At 54.4% G+C, this 24,824-nt stretch overlaps 1 protein-coding gene across 1 annotated transcript; it reads left to right on the forward strand.

Annotated features, from left to right (window-relative positions):
- Positions 1 to 20,213: 20,213 nt before the first annotated feature.
- LOC139603682 (serine/threonine-protein kinase pim-1-like) lies at positions 20,214 to 22,712 on the forward strand. Its single transcript, XM_071454571.1, is given in 6 exon segments — positions 20,214 to 20,753; positions 20,840 to 20,890; positions 21,121 to 21,490; positions 21,718 to 21,894; positions 22,161 to 22,285; positions 22,287 to 22,712. Coding segments are annotated over 6 exon segments (1,689 nt in total).
- The last annotated feature ends 2,112 nt before the right edge of the window (positions 22,713 to 24,824 follow it).

A 24,824-nucleotide genomic window follows, 5' to 3' on the forward strand; every position in this document is an offset into this window, starting at 1 on the left:
ATCCCATCCCATCCCCTGGGCCATGCCCATGGACAGGACGGAAGAGGGGCCGGGCAGACACCCCGCAGGGGCTGTGCTCCATCCCCTGGGGCATCCCAGGGCTCTCCCTGCCTGGGGAGCGCAGGGCTGGGCCGTGTTCTCCGGCCTCTCCCGCAGCCCCTCAGCTCTGGCTGCGCTCGCTCTTTGCCAGGTGCAGCCCTGGAGTGCACACAAGAGCAGGAGCCCGCCCATGGCCTCTTCCGCAGAACAGCGCAGGTACCTGCAGCCATCCCCACCTGGGCTGGGCCTGCTGGCACCGCGCTTGCAGCATTCCCTGCAACATCCCTGGCTTCTTGCCCTTCTCCTACAGCTGGTTTGCAAATTCATGAGGAGAATTAGGGAGGAAGAGACCAGCCCCATGGGCACTGGGCTCAGAGCCTATTCGCACATCTTCAAAACCAAGACCAGTGCTGCTCTGCTGGATATGCTGGTAGAGGAGGGCTTTTCCAACCCAAAGCAAGTAAGCAGCCTGTGGCCAGGCTTTGATCCTCCCAGGAATTGCTTGGTCTCCCAAGCCATGCCTGCTGGTCACTGGAACTCTTGGAGGCCATGGCAGCGTGGTGGCAAGGGAAGCATTTGTCTGGAGAAGCTGGGCACATTCCTCCCTCTGGCCGCTTTCCAAGTGTCCCCGTGCCTTCTCCAGGTGCCCGCCCTGGTCAGGTACATCCACCAGTGGCTCCTGGTCAATCAGTTTGCTGAGCACAGGCTGAACAGGAGCCTGCTGGATCTGACGGAAGCACAGCCCGCTGACGTAGTCGTGACGCTCCTGCGTGTGGCCCCGTCCTGTGACAGGTATGGGGCCCACCTGCCCAGAGGGCTCAGGCCTCCCCAGCCCATCAGCCTGTACAGCCTGGCCCAGGTGTCCGAGCAACAGAGAGGTCCAGGGCCCTCTGGCTGCTCCCTTTGCAAGCCCTGGCACGTCAGGCCTCGAGCCTGCTGCCATGCTCCCTCGCTGCCCCTCAGGGGCCTGTCCCCACAGGCCTGGGCTGCCTGGCTGCTGCTGGCCAGTGGCAGTGGGCAGAGGCAGAGCTGGCAGCCAGCTCAGGTCCCCACTGCTGCCCAGGCCCCCGTGCTGTGTCTGAGACCCCCCTGAGACAGAGCTCTAACCCCACAGAGCTGCTTTCACCATGTGGAAGAGCATCATGTGCTCGCCCAGGACTGCAGAGCCCGCGCTGCTGATCCTCCTGCATGTGCTGGGCAGCTGGCCCAAGCACAGCACGTGCACCTCCGATGGGGACAAAACGGGTGTCTTTGTCCTGGCTGTGAGTTTCTCTAACTGGCCTTTGCTGGCCCCAAGGCCGCCTCTCCAGCAGCTCTCAATCCTCCTTCCCCCACTGCATCTCCCTGCCGCAGGCGCTGGGCTGAAACCTGGCCCAGGGGCAGCTCCAGGCCCAGCAGGCCCCGTGCTCCCCCTGCCAAGGTCTCTCCGGGCCTCTCCCTGCCAAGCTCGGGCCCTTCCACATGGACACCTGGGCACTGAGCGCTGTCTCGGGGGCTTTGTCCTTTGCAGGCAACCGTGGTGATGTGGAAGATCCTCCAGGTGCCCTGTGTCCCACATATGGTGACGGTCTATTTCCCTCGCTTTTTCATACATCTGCTCTTCCAAGTGTTCCTCAGCACTCTGGATATGCCAGAGGAGGTCCATGCCTTCTGGAAGGGATGCCAGGAGAAATACGGCCTTGCCACCAGCCCCAACAGGTGCTCCATCCCACTCCTCCTGTCCCTGCCATGTCCCTGGGCAAGAGCCAGTGCTCCCAGCATCACCTGGCCTTTGCTGTGCAAGCAGGTTTGCAGTGCGGACCCTGAAGTCCCTGCTCTGCCGCATGCAGCACCAGGATGTGGTGGTGGCAATTGAACGCAAACATGGCTGGGACACGCTGCTGTGTGCTGACACCCACCACTATGCCGTGGCTCTGCTGGCCAGGTGAGAACCCCTTCTCCCCACAGCCTCTGACATTTGTGCTCCGGGCCCAGGGAGCTCCACACAGTCCCTGTGGTTGTGGGTCAGAGGGCCTTGTCACCGAGGGATGGCCAAGCAGACTGGAAAAGGCTGGCAGAGGAGGGTGCCCAGCAGGAGCTGCCTCCCAAATAGCCCAGGGCCCCTTGCAGGATGCTGGGGAAAGAGCAGAGCTCTGTGCGTCAGTCCTGGCAGAGCTTTGTCCCCCTGGCCCACAGGCTTGGCTCCTTTTTCTCCTGCCAGGGAGATGTGCTGTGTCTCCATCCCCTTGTGCTCCCGCATCGCTCGCTACCTGCTGCGGCTGCTCAGCACACAGGAGCCACGCTGGGAGCTGCCCGGCCTGGCCTTCCTTGTGGAGGTGAGCCTGATGGCCAGCGCTGCCTGGCTCAGCTGCCTCCCAGCTCTTTGCCCTCTTGCAGCCGCAGCTGCCTGGGACGGTGCCCGTGCCCTGTGCTGCTGCCCGGGCCCAGGCCTGTGCGGCTCCGGGCTCCTCCCAGCCCGGCTGCCCTGTCACTGGCCTGTGCCTTTCAGGTCCTCCAGTTCCTGGACTTGAGTCAACGTGGTGCTAACAGAGTCCTGCAAATCTTGTCGAGGCAGCTGCAGAGCGAGTGCAGAGAGAGGCGTCGCCTGGTGCTCAGGGCCCTTCTCGAGCTCATTGAGGAGCCCTTCATGGTGAGAAAGGGGCAGCGGCTGAGGCTGAGCTGGGGAATGCAGTCGCTTGGGCTTGGCAGGGCTTTGGGTGCTGGGGCAGCTGCTCCCAGCTCTCCCGCCTCCCAGTTCAGCTGCCCGAGTGCTTGGGGACAGGCCTTTGGCCTCTGGGCCCTGCGGCAGCAGGATGGCATTTAACAAACTTGTGTTCCGCACAGACCAAAAAAATGTGGAGCCTGACTGAAAGTCTTGTGGAGCTCCTGTGGGACGCAGATGGAGAGATAGTTAGCATGACAGTCATGCTACTCAGCTTTATTATCTTGGACAATGACACACTGTTGCCTGGCCCCATCACACTGCATCTGCTTGAGGCGCTCCTGCCACTCTTTGACCACGTAAGGCTCACTGCCCCCAGCCACGGCCACTGGCTGCTGCCCGCACACTGTGTCCTGTGCATTTGCAGGCCTGCGCCAAGCTGAGCCCCATGCAGCCGCAATGCTGAGGTCTTTTTTTCTTCCTTCCATTCAGAACAATAGCCAGGTGCAGCTGCTCTCCATACTGCTCTTCCGAACGATGGTGACTCTTCCAGAAAGGGAAAATGAAAAAAAGGCCCTGAAGACACCCCTGCACCAGAGCCTGCTGCCCCTCTTCTTCCACTGCCATGATGACAATCAGCTTGTGGCACAGGTGAGGACTCGTGGGCTGCTGCTGTCCCCCTGGCAGGGGGCTCGGCTGCCTCCTGGCCTGGCGCCTGCCGGGCTGCAGCCTCCTGCAGGCCTTGGCACAGGGACCCGGGTCCTGCGCCCTGGGCTGTGGGGCCATCTCCGCGTCTCTGCTGCTCTCCAGGCTTCTCAGGAATCGCTGCTTTGTGTGGCCGAGTTCCTGAAGAGGAGGGATCTTGAAAGACTGGTGAAGAACCAGAATCTGTGGAAGTTCAGCGAGTGCCTGGTAAGGACCACCTGGAAGCCCCAGCCTCAGCCCAGAGAAGCCCCCTGAGGGAGGTGCTCAGAGTGCGGGGCTGGCAGCTGTGCCCCTGCCCGCTGCTGCAGCCAGAGGCCTCGCAGGCTCTTCTCCAGGCTCCCGTGGGCCCCAGCCGGGGGCCGATGGAGCCCCAGCCCGGCGGGGCTGCGGGGCGGGCCGGCACCACGGCTCCCCGGGCAGCAGCCAGCCCCCTCTGCCCCCTCGTCTCGGGAGCCCTTGGCCAGCGGCTGCTGGCCGCGCCTCAGGGCTATGCGCCCAGGGGAGGCTGGGGCTGGGCGTAGGCAGCGCCCGGCCCAGGGGCTGAGCCCGCGCCAAGCCTTCCCTCCTGCCGCTCTCTCCAGCTGGCAGAGGACAGCAGCAGAGCGGCCGAGCACCTGCGCCGGGCCCTGCCCTACCTGCAGAGCCCACAGGAATCCCTGCGAGCGGCAGCCATCAGGTTCACGGGTGAGCCACGAGCCCGGGCTCCCTCCCTGGCCCGGCCCGCCGCAGCTCGGCCCCAGCCCCGCCTGCTGCCCCGGCAGCGCCAGCCGGGCCCGGCGCCGTGGAGCCCTGGCTGGCCTGGGCATTGCTGCTGCCGCCCTCTGGCAGCCGTGCCCTGGGGCGGCAGCGTGCGCCAAGGGCCGGGCTGAGCCCTGCCGGGCCAGCAGCCCGTGTGGCCACAGCGCCGGCAGCGCCGCTGGCAGGGAGCTGTGCCGCCGGCGCCCTCACAGGCTCTGTGTTCACAGGGATGGCCGCGTGGCACCTGAGGGGGAAGAAGGAAGAGCTCCGGCTCATCTGCAACGGTGAGTGAGGCCAGCGGGGGCTGCCGGGGGAGCTGCAAGCCCTGCCCCGGCTGCCGAGGGCTCTGCTCCCTGTGCGCACCAGGGCCGGCGTGGGCAGAGCACACAGAGATTTCAGGGCCACCCGGGGCATTTGTGGCCAGCAGCTTCGGGCTGGTCCCCTTGGTGCCTGCTCCCTCCTGGCCATGGCTGGAGCCGGCTGCCATGGCCCTGCCAGGGCGCTCTCCTCGGCTCCCCGCAGATGCGGCATCTGACCATGGCTCTGTCCCTCTCTCTTTCAGCCCTTCAACACCTGACAGAGGACACCAGCAGTGCTGTGTCAGACGTGGCATTTGAAACATTGGATGTCCTCCAGGCACTGCAGAGTGAGCCATATTCCATCTTCCAGAGGCTGCAAGATCAGCTCCGCAGGGCATGGAGGACTCGGCCACGTCTCTCAGCGCTCGGCTGGCTGTGCTGCTTCAGCTCTGCAGAGAGCTGATGCCAGAGGCTCTGTCTGCTGGGACCACCTGAGGCAGGGGGAATTTTCCATTTCTTACAGATTGTTCTTTTCTTCTTTTTGGTTTTTCTTTAGTATATGAATATAGAGTTTGTTATAACACACAGACTCCCAGGAGCTTTCTTTTGCTACCCAGGCTCTGCAGGGCTTAGGGGAGGAGGGGGACAAGGGTGCCTGGGCTCGGCCAGCTGCCCAGGCATGCAGTGTTGCAGGGAAAATGGCCAGAAGCCCCTTGGCCTTTGATGGTTCTGTGGGAGCCTTTGTGCTGGTGACAGAGAGGCTGGGCAGGGGCCGGAGCTGCGGGGATCCCTGTGAGAGCGGTGCCTGGAGATGGCCACAAGCCCTGTGCCAGGCAGGAAGCGCCCTCTGTGTCCTCCTGCCCGTGTGCTGCTGGCTGGATTGCTGAGGGCTCCCGGCTGCCTCTGGATGGGGCTCCTCTGGAGCTGCTGTGGGGCTGCGGCGCTGCTGCCGGGCAGCTTGGCCGGGCTGGGGCAGCCCCTGAGGGGCTGGGGCCATGAAGGGATGAGGGGCTGGGAAGCCCTTACAGGACACGGCAGTGGGAAGGCACGAGGGGGATGTGTGAGGGAGTGGGTGGTTGTCACGTTGGCTCGAGGGGGAGTGGGTTGGAGACAGAGAGAGCACTCACCCCGATGTTCATGTGGCAAACAGAGAGCGTTTATTCTCAAGCCCTTCCTTCTAAAGGGCCTTTGAGAAACCCAGTCTGGATATTTTCATTGCTCTGATCTCTATGCCTTGTCAGATTCTGGCCAGTGAAATGCTGCAGCCCTGGGAGAGATGTGACTGGGCGAGGCCCCTGGCAGTCAAACCAGGGCTGGTACATTCACACAGCACGAGCCAGCCTGCACTGTGACACACGGCAACAGAGTGCAAGGCACAGCTCCGGGTGCTCCCCAGGAACCTCAGCTCTGGGAGCACTGTCTGCCCCAGGCTCCAGGGCTGCAGTGGGAGCCCGGCTGGGCTCTGCCCTGGGGCCATCCTGCAGGGACAGCTGGACACAGGGAGCATTCCCTTGCCACTAACAGCCAAGCCAGGGCTGCAGGGCAGCTGCTGCAGCCCGGACTGCACTGTTGTGTGCTGTGCTCTGGGGCTGGGGCTCCCCGCACAGGGCACTGGGCTGGTGTGCCACAGGAGACAGAGAAGCTTCAGCTTCAGCCTAACTGAGGTGGGTGCGTGGGCTGGGAAGAGTGGGGAGGCTCAAGAGGATGCACAGAGCTCCTCCTGCTGCAAGGACGAGGAAAAGGGAGAGGGAGCTCAGCAGTCAGGAGAGCTGAGGGCTGGAGTGCGGCTCTGAATGACACTAAAATCCCACTGGACCTCTGAGACATTGCTGCTCCTCAGGCAGTGACAGGATGAGTCCCTAAACCGGGGGCTCTGCTTTCCTCATGGTGAGGGGCACCAAGGAAGGCAACAGTGTGATGGAGACTGCAATGGGCTGGGAACTCACTGGGGGAAAAGAGGAAGCAGTTGGGAAGTAAAAGGCAGGTGGAGGAGAGAACTGTTCAGAGAAGGGCTGAGCTACAGCTTGAGCAAGATGAAAAATATTATTTGGGGTCATCCTAGATTGATTTCATTTCAGAAGTTATTGAACAAGTTTATTTTCTGGGGGGTGTCATGTTTTCCCTTGGAGCTGTACACTCTGCAAACTTGGGCTGTGCTGCCAAAATGCTCAAGCAAGTCTGTGCTGCAGGTCACACCATTTCTTCTTTGACTGATTCCAGCCTGGTGCTGAGCTCCAGCAGAGCCCTGGCAGAGCCCAGAGCAGCCTCAGCACCTGCAGAGCCCAGCTGCAAGGAGAGAAAGCAGAAACCGCCCGTCAGCTGAAGGCTCCTGTGCCCTTGTCCCAGCCGCCCGCGGTGCCCAGGCCATGCTGGCCGTGCTCAGAGCGGTGCCCAGAGCTGCCCATCCCTGCGGCCTTTGGCACAGAGCAGGAGGGCAGGACATGTGCCCAGCCTGCAGCCAGCCAGGGCACATCCAGCCCTCAGCAGCTGCCCAGAGCAGGATGCTCCTGTGCTCGCTGCCATCTCCCAAAAGCTCTGATCCCACCCTGCCAAGCAGACGGGGACCCACCTCACGCCCTCCCCCGCTGGAAGAAAAGCTGCTCCCAAACGATGTCCTCAGCCTTCTCCAAGGGCACGGCCCATCCACGCTGCAGCTGCTCCCAAGCACTTCCCAATCCAGACTGGAGCCCACCTGGAACGCTTCCTCTAGGAAAACATACAACAAATTATTGAAAATAGATTACAGACAAAAGGGGCAAACAAGAAAAAAGATAAAAAAATCTTATCTCTGCCAGGGGCTTGAGGAAGGCCCAACCCCTGCATGCCAGGGAAAAACACACCCACGGGTGAGGGAAGCCCAGGCTTTCTCCCTTCCCCCTGCACTGCCCCCCACAATAACGGTGACCCCAAAGCAAACAAGGGCAGTGGAGCAGCCCAAGCCCTTCCTTGCCTGCACAGCAAAGCAGCCCCTGCACAGCTTCTGGAGTCCCACCTCTGCTCCCACCATGGGGCTTTGTTTGTGTCGGGCTGGCTGCCCCAGCCCCAGCCCCAGCCCGGGCCACGGTGGGTGCTGGGGGCTGTTGGCAGGGCCAGGAACCCACTCCCATTTGTACCCACCCCAGCCCATGCCCCAGCCCTGCCAAAAGCAGCAGGGCAACGACTGAAGGATCAGCTGCACCCGCCCCAGCAAAGGGGGAACCTTTGGTTCCTGGCCAGGCTGTGCAATGCCCAAATCTGGGAGCATCCCCCTGCGTGTGGACTCATCTGCAAATTCCCTGTGGAGCCTGGCTTTGAAGAAGGTGCCACAATCAAAGTCCAGCATCTTCAGCTGGCCAGTGGCCAGGTCCAGGAAGAGGTTATCATCCTTGATGTCATCCTCGCTGTCTCCAGCAGCAGCAGCCCCACCTGGTATAGCGTCTCCAGGGGCTCCTTCTCCTTCCCTGGGCTGAGACCAGGCTCTCAGGGTTCTGCCCAGGGCCCCAGCTGTCAGGGAACCAGGACAAGCAAAACCAGCTCAGATGGCAGCCACCAGTGCTGGGCAGAGCAGCTCAGCTCCAGCACAAGGGCTGTGTGTTCCCATCTGATGAGCCCTGGGCAGTGACACGGGCAGGACAAAAAAGTCTGGGTTCCTTTGCTACTCATTGCCAAGGCATGTGTGGGGCTGTAACTTACCAGGGCCCTGCATCAAAGTGTGCCTGTGGCTCTCTCCCTTCTTCTAGGGCAGATGAATATCCTGCATCCAAGGATGACAGAGCAGCTCTTCCAATGAGGGCCTTTCCAAGTCCAGCATGGATAAACACCGCCTGATCAGATCTTGGCACTCTGGGCACAGAAACCAGAAACCCCGGGCAGTTGGAGAAGGCTCCCGTTGGCTTTGCCCCACTATTCCCGTGCCCAGGCCTTGCTGGATGCGCTCAGAGCTGGGCCTAAGCTTTCCCATCAATTCCCTGTTTTGGAGGAGAGCAGGAGAGCAGGACATGTGCCACCTCCTCAGCCGCTGCCAGAGCGGGATGCCCATGAGCCCGCTGCTGTCTCCCAGCACTGGGATTCCCCCCGTGGCCAGAGATGAGGATCCACCTTGAGAGAGCCCTTGTGGCAGCGAGAGCTGATGGTCCCAGCTGATGTTCTGGCCCCTCCTGAAAGGGTGCTCCCCGCAGACCATCTGGTGCAGCAGGATGCCCAGGGACCAGATGGTAGCTGGCCTGCCATAGTACCAGCCAAAGTGGCTCCATTCCGGGGGGCTGTATGACCGTGTTCCTATGGAATACAGATGGAGTTCAGCAGGGGGATGCTGCTGCTCCCAGAGCCTGGCCCCAGCATCCCTGGGCGTGCGGGGGCTGCCCCAGTGGCACACGGGGTGACCACTGCCCTCTCACCAGCACCTGGGACTTGTGCACAGACTTGGGGTTGGGAAAGAAGCCACTGGTGTTAGAAGAGGGCAGTGGAAACACTGGCAAGGCCTGACCGTAGCAAGGAAGAACCCACTCAGTGCTGGTGAAAAACCATGCTGTTATGAATTCGAACGAGGCCAGATTTTGAGAAGGAAATAGGCTCTCATTTATCAAAACAAACTACAGAGAACAGGGAGTTTGAGATAAGCCCAAACTCCCACGCAACAACCCAAAGATAATAACATGTCCCAAACATGTTGGGTTCCCCTCCATATCGTACATCCCTCAGAAGGAGAAGAACCCCAACACAACCAAACCCTCATTTTATAACCCCTCTCGGGTCCAGGATTGATGGGGTTTGGATCCGCATGTTGATTGGTCATTTTCCGGTGTTCTCATTGATCCTTATCAATATTCATTCTGGACCAATCATTTTCTCAGGGCGTCGAATGATTGGTCAAGTCCCCTGTCCAATCACCTCCAACCCCCCTTCGACTATCGCCCCCACCAAACCCTGGACCTCCCCTCCCGAGGACCCACAACAAACACCCATCAACTCTCCCCAAAACAACAATTCCCAACCCAGCCCCAATGCAACACAAATTGAATGTAATAAGTAGCAACACATTTGTTCATTAATTAAATCAATAGCTAAATAATTATACAATATAAAAGCAATAACTAAATAGCTAAAACCACTTGATTCTTAAATGTGCAGCCACATATGGTTGCTTGGCTTGCAGGAATCGTATAGTGCTTTGGGAATTCCATGGTAAAGATATACCTTATAAGGAAAAGTTCACCCAGAGGTCACAGAGGAAGGATGTAACAACAATCCCTAAACTCACAAGAATTGCTTAGGCTTGCAGGAATCGTATAGTGTTCTGAAAATTCCACTGTATAGATATGCCTTATAAAGAAAAGTTCACTCAGCGGTTAAAGAGGAAGACTTGGAGCCTTCATCCCACGACCACCAGAAGGCAGAAAAAGACCCCCTAGCAACTGAACGAGCAAGTGCAAAAGACAGACCACGTCATCCCTGGACCCGGGAGAGGAAGGCAATAAAAGGCGAACCTTGGGGATGGGAACGGTGCAAGCCTAGAGGAGCGGAGACTCCCAGCCGCCCAGCGCTGAACTTTGCTTATCCTCGATTGCATAATAATAAAAATAATTATATGATCCTTAACTCCAGTGGACTCGTTTATCACAATTTGGTGCCGTGACTCAGATCCAGAAAACGGGGTTGGTTCGAGAATCCTGGGTGGGTGCCCCACCACCTGGTGGCCCTGGCCTTCTCACCCGACCCCTCATCTGGACTGACGAACCTAAATTCAGGAATAAGCAAGGAAAACACCGGTAACCCTGTAAACTTTGTGCACGAAGATCCGAGCGACGATGCAGGACGCGTGAGTATACGAGGTGAACCGCTCGGTTGGGGTTGGGATCCCAGGGCACGGTGAATGAGACGTCCACCTGCGGACGACGTGAGAGGGACCCTCTCGTAGTGCGGTTCTCGTAGCCCACGAGGGAGCGAGCCACGACCGAGGGGTTTTGTGTGTGTGTGTGTGTGTGTGTGGAGGTGCCTTGGAAGATGGGGCAGAAGAAGAGCAAGCCTTCTGATCCCATGGGGGAGGGTCCCCAGTTACCCCCAATACCTAAGGACAGTCCGTTAGGATTAATGCTCAAGTATTGGGATGACTTTCCCTCCAGAAAGGGGAAGGATAAGGCAAAAATGATAAATTACTGCATGGTAGTATGGGGAGGTAAGAATCTGGATTCAGGAAGTATATACTGGCCCGTTTTCGGATCCTTCGAGGACTGGGTCTGTCAAGCCCTGAACATTTATGTGAATTCTAAAGAGCCAGTGAACCCGGAGGAGAGTGCACATGCTAAATTATGGTTGGTAGGAAGTAATGAGCAAACAGCTAGGCTGTTCCCCCTTAAGGGAAGTCAAGGGGAGGAAGACAAAGAGAAAAAGTCTCGACCTGAGGAATATGTTCCTATTTATCCTCCCCCATATATACCACCAGCTCCCCCTGAACCCCCTCCAAACGCACCCCAGGCATCGGCCCCTAATAGACAGCAGGTCACGGACTCCCCGGATTGCAGGAGGCATACTCGGAGTCAGATGAGGACAGTAATTGAGGAAGGAGAGAGCAGTGGGTTGTTCCCTCTCAGGGATATAGCATTAGGAGGACCTCAAGCTGGGATGGGGTTTGTCACTGTCCCCTTGAACTCGGGAGATGTCCGCGAGTTTAAGAAAGAGATGGGAAAATTATTAGAAGACCCTATAGGAGTAGCAGAAAGAGTGGATCAGTTCCTAGGGCCAAACATATATACTTGGGTGGAGATGCAATCCATTCTAGGCATCCTATTTACAACAGAGGAGAGAGGGATGATTAGAAGGGCAGGAATGAGGATTTGGGACACCCAACATGTTCAAGGTCCCACGGCTGATGTGAAATGGCCCTTGCAAAATCCCAGCTGGAACAATCAGGACCCCAACCATTGTGGTCATATGCAGGACTTAAGAACCATCATAATCCAGGGCATACGAGAGGCTGTGCCCCGGGGACAAAATATAAGCAAGGCATTCAAAGAGTGCCAAGGAAAAGATGAGACCCCCACTGAATGGCTGGAAAGATTAAGGAAGAGTTTTCAGTTATACTCAGGGGTGGACCCAGAGATGCCAATGGGGCAAGTGCTCCTTAAAACACAGTTTGTAGCCAAATCATGGGAGGATGTTTGAAAGAAATTAGAAAAGTTAGAGGATTGGCAGGACAGAGGACTTGATGAATTGCTCAGGGAGGCTCAGAAGGTATATGTTAGACAGGAGGATGAGGCACACAAAAGACAAGTTCAGATGATGGTGGCGGCAGTCAGGGAGGGACAGTGAAACAACTCTCCACCACGAGAAAGAAATGGCATGAGGAGAGGTCCCCGGTATTTAGGAGGACCCCCAACTGGAGGGAGAGAAGGAACAGTGTGCTACTATTGTGGTGGAAAAGGACACATGAAGAGGGAATGTCGAAAGAGGCTTAGGGATGAGAAAATGTTCAAAGAGGATTAGGGGGATCAAGGGCTCTATCTATTGGGGACCCAAATGTTATCGGAGCCTTTGGTAAAACTTAAGGTGGGTCCCCAGCAAACGCCCATAACCTTCCTTGTAGATACAGGGGCTGAGAGATCAACAGTTCAATCTTTGTCCCCGGGATGTAAGATTTCACCTTCCACAGTACAGGTTATTGGGGCAAAAGGAGAACCCTTCAAGGTTCCTGTAATTAAAGATGTCTAAATAGAATCAGAGAAGAAAATAGGGGTAGGATCACTGCTACTGGTCCCCGAAGCCGATTACAATTTATTAGGAAGAGATTTAATGGTGGAATTAGGGATAAACATAAATATTGAAGAAAAACAGCTGAAAGTCAGGTTGTGCCCCTTACGGGTCACTGACGAAGAGAAAATCAACCCAGAAGTCTGGTATACCCCTGATACAGCAGGAAGATTGAATATAGAGCCCTTCACAGTCAACATTCAAAACCCAGAAATCCCAGTAAGGATAAAACAATATCCCATGTCAGATGAGGGGCGAAGGGGACTAAAACCAGAGGGAGAACGGTTAATACAACAAGGGCTCTTGGAACCTTGCATGTCTCCCTTCAACACCCCCATCTTACCTGTAAAGAAACCAGACGGAGAATACCGATTAGTGCATGATCTAAGGGAAATAAAGAAGAGAACCATTGCCCGGTTCCCTGTAGTAGCAAACCTCCATACATTGCTCAGTCAATTGAAACCAGATGATCACTGGTATAGTGTTATAGATTTGAAAGACGCCTTTTGGGCGTGCCCCTTGAAAGAAGAATGTAGAGATTATTTTGCATTTGAATGGGAAGATCCCGATACCCACTGAAAGCAACAACTAAGGTGGACAGTGCTCCCACAGGGATTCACAGAATCCCCGAATTTGTTTGGGCAGGCACTAGAGCAAATAATGAAATCCTATACCCCACACCAAGGAATAACCATTGTTCAATATGTAGATGACCTTTTAATTGCTGGAAAAAGCAAGGAATCTGTTAGAGAAGAAAGCATTAAGCTTCTGAACTTTTTAAGCATCCAGGGGCTGAAGGTGTCCAAAAGTAAATTACAATTCATAGAAGAAGAAGTGAAGTACCTAGGACACTGACTTAGTAAAGGAACTAAAACACTAGACCCAGGGAGGGTTAAGGGAATCCTCTCCCTTCCTCCCCCAAGAAATAAGAGACAAATCAGGCAGCTATTGGGTCTCGTAGGATACTGCAGACAATGGATTGAAAACTTTCGTGGTAAAGTAGAATTTTTGTATGAAAAACTAACTGCTGAAGGTTTGATGAAATGGACTGAGAAGGATGATGAATCATTAGAACAATTAAAAGAGGAATTGACTAATGCCCCGGTGCTAAGCCTCCCGGATGTTAGGAGACCCTTTTATTTGTTTGTTAACACTGAGGCAGGAATAGCACTTGGGGTACTGGCTCAGGACTGGGCCGGCAGTCGAAAACCAGTAGCATTTATTTCTAAAATACTAGACCTGTAAGTAGAGGATGGCCAACATGTTTGCAGATTATAGTGGCAACAGCCCTCTTAGTGGAAGAAGCTCTCAAAATTACCTATGGAGGAGAACTGAAAGTCTTTACCCCCATAACATACGGGCAGCATTGCAACAAAAGGCAGAAAAATGGATAACAGACTCAAGACTTTTGAAATACCAGAGCATTTTACTGTCATTCCCTTGGTTGATACTTGAAACCACCTCTCTGCAAAACCCCGCTGAATTCTTGTTTGGGGATCCACAGGAGAATTTAACTCATGACTGCTCACATAGCATAGAAAAACAAACAAAAATTAGGCTGGACCTCGAAGAGGAAGAACTAGAAGGGGGAGAAAGGTTATTTGTGGATCGGTCCTCTAGAGTTCTTGAGGAAAGCGAATCTCTGGATATGTGATTGTGGGAGGTGAAAATTTGGAAATAATAGAATCTGGACCTTTGAGTCCTAGTTGGTCAGCCCAGGCCTGGGAGCTGTATGCAGTATTGCAGGCCCTAAAATTCTTGGAAGCTAAGTTTGGGGCCATCTACACGGACTCAAAATACGCCTTTGGAGTGGTACACACTTTTGGGAAAATTTGGGAAGAAAGAGGGTTAATAAACTCCCGAGGAAGAGAATTAATACATCAGGAACTAATTACTCAGGTACTACAAGCTTTAAGCGGCCCAAAGAAAATAGCAATAGTACATGTTAAAAGACATCAAACGGGTCTCTCCCATTTGATCAGAGGAAACAACACAGCAGACAGAGAGGCAAAGGAAGCTGCTCTCAGAAAATTCCAGGATCAGGGGATAAGGAGAATGTGAGATGATGAGAAAGTTCGAGTCCTGAGCTTCACAGCCCAGGAAAAGGAGAAATTAGACAAAATGGGAATAAAAGAGAATGGGGGTATTCGAAAATTGCCAGATGATAGGGAGGTACTGCCAAAATCTATGGCCCAAGAAAAGTGCAGCAGCTGCATGACCAGACTCATTGGGGAACCCAAGCCTTAGTAGATCAGTTCACCATTAAGTACATGTGTATAGGAATTTACAACGTAGCAAAACAAGTAGTTAGGGGATGTATAACATGCCAAAGAGTTAACAGACATCAGGCTCGAGAAAGGATTCCAGGAGGAAGGGAATTATCACACAGACCTTTTTCACATGTACAAATAGATTTCACTGAGCTACCGAAAGTAGGGAGATACAAGTACTTATTGGTACTGGTAGATCATCTAACCCGCTTTGTAGGAGCATATCCTACATCGCGGGCTACTGCAAATGTGGTGATTAAAACCCTGCTGGAAGAAATAATCCCTAGGTATGGACTAGTAGAAATATTAGACTCTGATAGAGGTCCCCATTTTGCAAACAAAGTACTGAGAGAGGGAACCATGGCCTTAGGCACTAAATGGCAATATCACACCCCTTGGCACCCTCAAAGCTCAGGGAGGGTGGAAAGGGCAAATGGAGAAATCAAGAAGCAACTCACCAAGCTCATGGTAGAAACTAAAATGTCTTGGGTCAGATGTTTACCCATGGCATTGCTAAACATGAGAACCCAGCCTAGGACGGATGTGGGAATCTCTCCCTTTGAAATGCTTTATGGAATGCCTTACGACTTAGAACTCCCGGGGAACCATCCTTGCATGCAAGATAGTCAAATTCAGGGTTACATACAACAGTTAATGAAACGGAGGGAGGAATTAAAACGAAAAGGGCTATTGGGACAAAGACCCCCTTTGGATATAATAATGCATAAGCTTAAACCCGGAGATAGGCTCCTAATTAAGACTTGGAAAGAGACATCCCTAACACCCCACTGGGAAGGTCCCTATGTTGTCCTGTTTACCACAGAAACAGCCATCCCAACTGCTGGAAAAGGCTGGACACATGCCAGTCGAGTGAAAGGACCCATCACTGCAGACACCCCCTGGGAGGTGACCAGTCGCCCTGGAGATCTACGGCCAACCCTTCGGAAGGCACAGGGACCTGCGCCAGCTGGGAACGTGAATGACTGAATTAGGGGACAGAGAGCTATACCGACTGAGACTCTTGGTAAGAAAACCCCTACAGGAACTGGAACAGGAGTTCAAGTGCCCTCTGCCGTGGAAAACCTGGAATGAACTGACACTTGCCCTTTCAGTAGTGGCTGAAGTGAGGCGAGAGTTATTCAATTACACCGAGTGTCTTAAATGTCAGGAATCTTCTTGTCGGGTGTGGGTAAAAATCTTTTGTGGCGGTTGTAAAGACAAATGGTGGATTTTCCATTTGGTGGGGAGTGCATGGTGTCTAACTTGTGATTGGGATTGGAGAAGAGCAAATCCATTAAGAGCCTTAAGAGAATTTATAAGGATCCCTGGAGAGCGGGAGATCCCTGACAGAGAAGCAGCGTCACTAGTTGAAAATCTAGAACACAGAAGAGATTGGGCCCTGGCATGGGAATTCCAACACCAATTGCAGAGGATCACACGCCAAAACCGGACAGTCATATTAACTACCTTGTGTAAGAAGGGAATCCACGTTCCTCTGGGGTGGCAAGTGAGGCCTGACGAGTGGAATAGCACGATTCGCCGCTATTCCCGAGTTTGTAAACAACAAAAACATAGAGAACGTAGGGAAGAACGACGTAATTCTAGGAAGGCAGGAGCAAGGGAATAAAAGGCAAAGAGTAGACCCCAAGTAGGTGTTGGACTCAGGCCCTGTAAAGCTCACTAGGGACGGCAGAGAGTCCGTCGTAAAATCAAAGAAATCCTTTGCAGGAGACCCTTTGCCTGGAGGCCTGACAGCCTGCCCTTAGGAGTGGGGGCAGGAGTTAAGGAGAAAGCCCAAATAATGCACCCCTGAAGACTCCCCCTGCTGCCGAGAAGATAATGATCCCTGCAGAGCGACGCACCCGGGCTGGCAGGCGAGGCAGAGAGGTGAGGAGTAGTGGAGGAGAGCAACGGAGCACAGGAACAGGAACGGAGCACAGGAAAGCCCCAGGTAAAAGAGATATGAGTACAAAAGGAGAAAGAAATTTGTTGCTAGGACCCTGCCCTGCTTGGCGAGCTACCTTAATTATTGTAACCCTGAGCCTCCCGGTTGCCTGGGGAAACCCTCATCAGCCTTACAAAGAGAACATGATCCCCCTAAATAAATGGACCCTGACCCCTGACTGGTCTCAGGCCTTTTTGCAATCTACCGGATCTATGGGGAATACCACAGGTTTAAGTTTACTAACATTAGTACTGCATGACAGGCTGCCATACGCTAGACACGAACGGAAGAAGCAGAAAACCTGGCAGCTTCAAGGAGTAGTGGGAGAACAAATTAATATTGGATGTTGAATGTTTAATGGGTCTGACTATACTAACGCAATTGCAATCAGTGTTTCCATAGGTCAGGAGGATAAACAAATAGCAGATTGTGCATACCCAATAACATGAGACTGCTGGCAAAACTTCACATTAACTCACACTGCAGAGGTAGTTTGTCTCTGGTCGAAAGATACCCAGGGCCTTTCTTTTAAATTTATAATAGATACTAAAACACACTCTACCACTGCTGAACCTCACAATATCACCACTCCACCTGCACCACCAGTTATACTCACCCCAAAAATTTTCGAAATTGGACTTTATATAATCAGGAAAACTGGTCAACAACAAATATTATTCAATCCAGCATGGTCTCTCAAACAGGTCAAACTGCTGATGCAGACCAATGTTTCAGACATCCAGCCAGCTTGTTCTTCGTTTTTACAAACATCCTTTGAAGGCTGAACCATTTGGCTCTGGAAACGCAGCTCTTTTAAAACAAGGAAACCTAGAGATGTGACCGGTGTTCTAGGCACAGGATTGGGAATTCTGAATAGCATTGATTTGGAAGTGCTAATGAACAAATTGGCTGCTACGACTAGAGATCTGTCCAAATTACAGCAACCACTGAAGTCATCTCTGTTAGCCTTGGGGACACACCAGTGGATGCTGTCAAACATTTTGCCAAAGTGGGAAAGAGTAAATGTGAACGATCACAAATTGGTGATTGATGCACTCAGTGCTGCACAAAATAATGTTTCCTTAGCCCTCAGCTGTATCCAAGCACAATTGTGGATGCAGTCAGTTTCTGCCTCAATTATAAGAGAAGGCGAGGAAGGCACTTTCCCCACAGAAATTCGGAAAATAATCTGGGACAATGCCAACGATTTTGAAAGAGAATTCCAGTCCTGGTGGAAACTGGTGAATTTTACCTATAATGCTATTTCAAATTCAGCTACTGCTTTTGTCTTGACCATACACAATGCCTCTGTACATCTAGTTTTTCCTGTTATTGCATTAGGAATAAACCATGATGGAGCTGTTCTCTATCCTATAGAACATAGGGGATGGGCCCGTCAGTTTGATGACACATGGCAAACTGTTGATTTGGAATCTTGTATTATCTGAGAACAACTGGGGTTCACCTGTGAAGGCAATGTAATTATAGCTCAAGATATCTGTTTAGACACGGAGCAAAACATCTGTCATTTTGAGATACGTCCTAACGAGACTTCTAAAACAGTTTTTACATGCATAGGCAATGGATGTGCGTGTTTTAGAACTATTTGTGATTCTGTGCTTGTAGATGATATTGTGGTGGATACAAAGAATCACTCCAACTTCTGTGCTTGTAACTTCACTAAGATTACAGGGTGTGATATCGCTTATGAAGCTAAAGTCACCTCTCACCACCTATTACAATCCAACTACACACTGCTTCACAAGCTAATGCCCACCCCGATTGGGATGAACTTCACTCTAGTGAGACAACTGATGCTCCATCAAGACCTGATCCAAATCCTCGAGAAAATCAAGGAAAGCGGACAGAAAACCCTAGTGACTGTTCATCATGACGCAGGAAAAATACACCGGGTTATAGAGAGGGTAAAGCAAGATGGCGAGCACAGGTGGTGGGATACCCTGTTCGGGTGGGCTCCTACTACCACAGGTGTCCTAAACAGTATATGCCATCCCATTGTTGTTCTTTTGATTCTGATTGTGCTTGGTTTTATTTTGTCAGCAGTTCTATTCATTATGAATGGGAATATGATGAAAAAGCTAAGGAAATTGGCATCTATAATTAGTGCACATAGCTTAACTGATGAGGAAACTCAGTTAACGCTTGCTAGTGTTAAAAACGCCAATCACTTGTTTCCAAAATTTTAAAAGTTTAATAGTAATAAAATGGTTATAAAAATAGTAATACAATTAGAGTAATAATAATTTGAAAAAACAGAATTAGGACAATATGAGACAATAAAGACAAAGAGTTACGGACGTCCGGGTACCTTTTTCTGGGCAGCACAAGCCCGAAAAGGACCCCTGTTAACAAAGGATTAACCCTTAAAAACAATCCCCTGTTGCATATTCATACACTTCATACATGATGCATCAATTCCATTCAAATACAGGATTCTGTCTGGTCATCGTCAACTTCTTCCTCCAAATCCTAACAGTGCCTTCGAGGCGGGAAGAAGTTGGTTTCTTCTGATAAGAGGGCCATAAATTCTTCTTCTCTGAAAGATTTAGGTGTCCTGTGGCTGCTATCTCGCTGCGAGTCCTTTCTTTTTAAAAAAGTATCCTACATAGCATCGTTTCTATTTTAACAATTTTTATAACCTAAAACTATATTTAACACAGTACTTAAGAAAACTAATACAGCATTACTTTCTAACACAACACATATAATATTCATTTTAATATTTGCGAAAAGGCAATCATAAAATTCATGCATTTTTCACACTAGGAAGGAACTAAAAAGATTTAATGATCAAAACTGGTAAAAAAAATGGGGGATTGTAATAAGTAGCAATACATTTGTTCATTAATTAAATCAATAGCTAAAAAATTATACAATATCAAAGCAATAACTAAATAGCTAAAACTGCTTAATTCTTAAATGCGCAGCCACATATGGTTGCTTGGCTTGCAGGAATCGTATAGTGCTTTGGGAATTCCATGGTAAAGATATACCTTATAAGGGAAAGTTCACCCAGAGGTCACAGAGGAAGGCTGTAACAACAATCCTTAAACTCACAAGAATTGCTTAGGCTTGCAGGAATCCTATAGTGTTCTGAAAATTCCACTGTATAGGTATGCCTTTAAGGAAAAGTTCACTCAGCGCTTAAAGAGGAAGACTTGGAGCCTTCATCCCACGACCACCAGAAGGCAGAAAAAGACCCCCTAGCAACTGAACGAGCAAGCGCAAAAGATCATGTCATCCCTGGACCGGGGAGAAGAAGGCAATAAAAGGCGAACCTTGGGGATAGGAACGGTGCGAGCCTAGAGGAGCGGAGACTCCCGGCCGCCCAGCGCTGAACTTTGCTTATTCTTGCTTGCATAATAATAATAATAAAAAATTAATAATTGTATGATCCTTAAATCCAGTGAACTCGTTTATCACACCCATGAAATGTTGCGTCTCACGCAAAGAAGAAAGAAGCCACAAGCCAACACTCTTCTTTATTGCTACACTGTTTTCTTTGGTTACTTCTCTAATAGGAATGACTTTGGGGTGTGATTTGTTTGTTTCTCTCTTTCGTTCCTTGGGGCGCGCGGCGGCTCCTCCGTTGGGTTCGCGGGGCAACGGAGGAACGGCCGCGAGCTCCGGCGGCTCCGCAGCAGCAGCAGCAGCAGCAGCAGCAGCAGCAGCAGCAGCAGCAGCAGCAGCAGCAGTAGTGCTTTTCTCAATCGATTTTCCGATCGACTTTTCCCTCCCTTCGCATCCCCTTCTCCCTCCCACTCACTGTATTCCCGTCCCGTTCCGTGCCGGGCCGTGCCGTCCGTGTTCCGCCTCTCCCAGCCCGGCTGATGCCGCGTCCCGCAAGGCGCCCCTCGGCGGGGCCGCCCCGTGTCCGCCCCTGCCCGGCCCGCCGTGGTTCCGCCTCGGCCGGGCTCTCTCTGTACCGGCTGTGGCGCCGTTGGAAGAGCCGCTTGCTCTGGTGCTGGCGGAGCATCGCGGTCTTTTGGCTCGGCCTGGCGCGGGCTCTGGCCCAGCCCCGGCCGAGGCCCCGGCCCCGAACGAAGCCCCTGCCGCGGTTCCGCCCGCAGCCGCTCCGCTGCCGCCCGGCTCCCGCCCCGTGGCCGAGAGCGTGGCCGGCAGCTTCCCCGCTCCGAGCCCCGCCGCTCGCCAGCTCGGCCGCCGGCCCCGAGCCGCCGCAGCCCGGGGCGGCTCGGCAAGCAGCAGCGCGCCGGGCGGGCGGATGCCCCGGGCAGAAGAGCGGGAGCGCGGTGCCACCCGCACGGGCGGAGAAGCCTCCCCTGGAGCAGCTCTACCGGCAGGGCCCGCTGCTGGGCAGCGGCGGCTGCGGCAGCGTTTACTCCGGGACCCGGCTCGCCGACGGCGCCCCGGTAAGAGACGGGGCCGGCTCGGAGGGCGGCAGCGGGCGGCGGGCGGCGGGCGACGAGCTCAGCCCGCCGCTCGCCTTGGCTCGCAGGTGGCCATCAAGCGAGTGTCCCGGGAGCGCATCTCGGAGTGGGCGCGGCTGGTGAGTGAGCGGGGCCAGCGGGAGGAGCCGGCAAGGCAGGGCCGGGCGGGGCTGAGGCGAGGCCCGGCAGGGCGGCAGCCGGAACGCTGGGAGGGCAGCGAGCGTGGAGTGAGCGGGGGCCGCGCAGCGCCCCGGGCCGGGCCATGGCGAGCCGCGGCGGGGCCGGGCAGGGGCTGCCCAAGGCGCAGCGCAGCATCGGCCCCGCTGACGGCATCGCGCTCCCCCCGCAGCGCAACGGCGCCCTTGTGCCCCTGGAGCTGGCGCTGCTGTGGATGGTGTCGCGGCCTGGCTTCCGCGGCGTCGTGCGGCTCCTGGACTGGTTCGAGGTGCCCGAGGGCTTCGCGCTGGTCATGGAGCGTCCGCAGCGCTGTCAGGACCTCTGGTACTTCCTGCACGAGCGGCGCTTCCTGACGGAGCCCGTGGCGCGGGGGCTGTTCCGCCAGGTGCTGGAGGCCATGCGGCACTGCAGCAGCCGCGGCGTCCTGCACCGCGACATCAAGGCCGAGAACGTCCTCGTCGACCTGGCCACGGGCGAGGCGAAGCTCATCGACTTCGGCTGCGGCACGATCCTCCAGGACACGTTCTACACCCGGATGTCAGGTGAGTCCAAGCCGGGGCCCAGCCGGGCAGCTGAGTTCCCCACTTTGCTGGCAGAGGGGGAAGAGGGGGGAAGGAAGGAGGGGGAATCCTTCTTCAGCCAGCTGCAGCCAAGTTGCTTTTTGGCAGGGCAGGGCCTGGCTGCTGTGGAACCGGAGCTGGCTGGGAGGGAGGCAAGGAGGGCGGGAGGGAGCAGCATGGGCCTGATGAGCTGTGCCCGTGTCCCATAGGAACGCCGGAGTACAGCCCACCGGAGTGGATCCTCTTTGGCTGCTACCATGGCCAGCCAGCCACTATCTGGTCCCTGGGCATCCTGCTCTATGAGCTGGTCTGCGGGCACCTTCCTTTCCACACCAACGAGGACATCGTCCGGGGCCAGCTCGTCTTCCCGCCCCGGGTGTCTCAAGGTGGGGATGCGCCTTCAAGGCACGAGGGGAAGAACGGGCTTGGGAGGGGCAGCTGGCACATAAGCATCCTGCTCTTGCAGCTGGTGAGGAGGTGGATCTCCTGGGCTTAGCTGGAGGAGGTGGCACCAGTTGCTCTGTGCTGGTGTCCTCCGCAAGAGAGGATCAATAGGAAGCTTTTGGGTGCAGCTCTGAGCACTGCTGGTGTTGCCTGGGCACTGTGGAATGTGGGAGAGCATGGACAGGAGCCTTCTGGTTTCTCTCCGCAGAGTGCCAGCACCTCATCAGGTGGTGTTTATCCATGGAGCCCACACACAGGCCATGCTTGGAGGACCTTTTTGAGCATTCTTGGCTGCAGGAGCCCTGCCTGGCCCAGGAGACAGCAGAGATGCATCCCTGAGCACAGTAGGATCCAGGAGCCCAGCAAGCAGCAGCGGCACGCATCTCGTGGCACTGGAAGAAAACCCCGGAGCGTTTCCCTGTGGCCGCGGTGCGGAGGAGAGAGCGCAGCCGAGGAGATGCTGCTTCCACTGGTCCCCACGAGCTGTGGAGGGAGCGGCTCCGTGCTGCCCGTCCCATTGGAGAAGTGGTGGCAGTGCAGTGAAGGTGACACGGATTGGGACAGAGGAAACATCCCCCTGCAGCTCAATGGCATTGTGATGTCCCCGCAAGCCGAGGCACAGCTGGCGTGTTCTTCTGGAGCACGACGTGGAGCTGGGAACACCATCCTGGACCTGGCCGCTGGCGGGGCAGAGCCAATTGGTTTTGGTTGCGGCCCCTGCCTGAAGGACACGCTCTGCACTCCGATGAAATCAAGATGAGTCCCCAGCCGGCGCAGGGGCAGGGGGATGCTGGTGCTTCCAGGCACGGCAGGGCTCGGCCTGGCCACGTGCCGGAGGTTCCCCGCTCGGCAGCGCTGGGGAATATTAATTTTTCTGCCGGCTGCTGAGCTGCTTTTTGGCGGGACAGGGGACGGATGTTGTGGAAGGGGAGCCGGCTCCTGGCCTTGCTGACAGCTTCTGCCAGCCAGCCTGGCATTGACTGAGGAGGGGGCAGCCAGCCTGACAAAAGCATCCATCCATGTGGATGGGGGGCGGCAGAGGGGGGGACGGGTTCTGAAGCCGTGCCCCAGCTGGTCTGCTCTGCAGGCCCTTGAGGAAGGGGTGCGTTTATGGGCAGGAAAGGTGGGGATTTTCCCCACCCCTGGACAGGTTGAATTCTCACATGGAGTGGTCAGACCCTCCTCAGGCCTGTGAAACGGTGACAGGCTTTGTGCTTTTTCTTGTTTCCAGGTCTTGTTTTGAATTGACTTTCATGCAATTGTTCTTTTGTTTTCCCAGGAGGATTACACCTGGTGCCCAGACCGGACGGGGAAGCGCCTGCAGCGTCCGTGGAGCGCGTCCAGTGCCAGCGCTGCCCCAGGGGCCATGGTCTGCAGGGACAGCCCCTTCCAGAAGGACGAGGACCTGGTTTGGGATTGGCTCCTCTCCTGGCAGCAGCTCTCCAGAGGTGGGCACCCGGCTCCACAGCTCGGCTGGCAGAAGGGCTCTGGGCAGGCGGCAGCGGGCACACGGGCATCCCGCTCTTGCAGCTGCTGAGGAGGTTGCTGTGCCATGATTAAGCAGAGGAGGTGGAACGTGGCCTGCCATGCTGCCCTTCTCTAAAAACAGAGAATGGGTCGGGAGGTTTAGGCTCTGAGCAGAGCCAGCAGCCTGGCCCGGGCACAGGCCATGGCGGGACAGGGGGACAGGAGCCTGCTGCCACTGACCGTGGCTCTCTGGTTTCTCTCCGCAGGCTGCCAGCACCTCATGCCATGGGAACGGCACCGCTCGGCCTGCCAGCCTGGGAGGGCTGGAGGGCGGCCAGTGTTCATTTGCTGTCAAAATAAATTTGTTTGGGTTTTTTTTGTCATCGTCATCATCGGAGCATTTCTTTCCTCCTTTTCCAAGCTTTTGGCCTCCCTTTCTCCAGGGTAATCTTTTTGTGTCCTTCCTCAGCCTCTTGATGGCATTTGGCAGGGGGGGTTAAGCAACGTGAAAAATTCAACAACAGCTCCTGTTGCCAACTGCAGCAGCTCCTTCAAGAGCCCCTTCCAGTGAGGTCTGCATGTGCCTTGCAAAAGGAAGTGCTTTGCAGCCATGGGGTTGTCGCCCTGCTGCAAAAGCTGGGAGGAAATCAGAAATGGCAAAATGCCAATTTGGCTCAACCACCACCCAGGTTCTTCATCTTTTCCCTCTGCTCCGTGATAGGCAGGCAGGGCTGGACTCCAGGAAGGTTCAAGTTCTTGGTGCTCCCTGGCATCAAAGTGATCAAGTAAACGCTTGTATGCAGGGACTGCAACAGGGCTACTTGTCAGAACCCAGGAAATGCCTCTGGCTGCCCTGGAGGACTCGAGCCCCTGTCCAGGGGGCTCAGAGACCTTGGCACAGAGCCCAAGACCCCTGTGCCTTTGATTTAGCCCTTGGAAAAAACGATTACCAACCTTATATGAAGAATTGTGAGCCATGAAAGTTTAAGTAGAATAATAGTGAATTTATCATGGGGTGAAAAGTAGATTTTTGGGGTTTCTAGAATGGGGATTCAGGGGGCAAGATGGAGCAATCGGGGCGTGTCCAGCCTTTCTCCTTCTTCTTCTTCTTGGCCTCCATCTTCTGCTGTGATGTTGGCACTTTTAGATTGGTCTAGAGTAGAAGCTCACTGTCTAACATAGGTGATAGGTATTGGAAAATAATTGTAAATATTGTACATGTAGTTTTTAGTATAAAAAGATAACACTGCCTCGGGGCAGGCAGAATGCCTCTGACTGTCTTGCTGAGCGGATCTTGTCAGGACAGGAGAAAGAATTTTATAGATAAGATACAAGAAACAACCTTGAGACCAAGAATGGAAGAGCTCTGACTCCTTCTTTGAGCGCTGGGCTGGGAAAAGAGACT

The sequence above is a fragment of the Agelaius tricolor genome, unplaced genomic scaffold (assembly GCF_023055355.1).
Source record: "Agelaius tricolor isolate 1412-34295 unplaced genomic scaffold, bAgeTri1.0.p SCAF_40, whole genome shotgun sequence".
Classification (NCBI taxonomy): Eukaryota; Metazoa; Chordata; class Aves; order Passeriformes; family Icteridae; genus Agelaius; species Agelaius tricolor.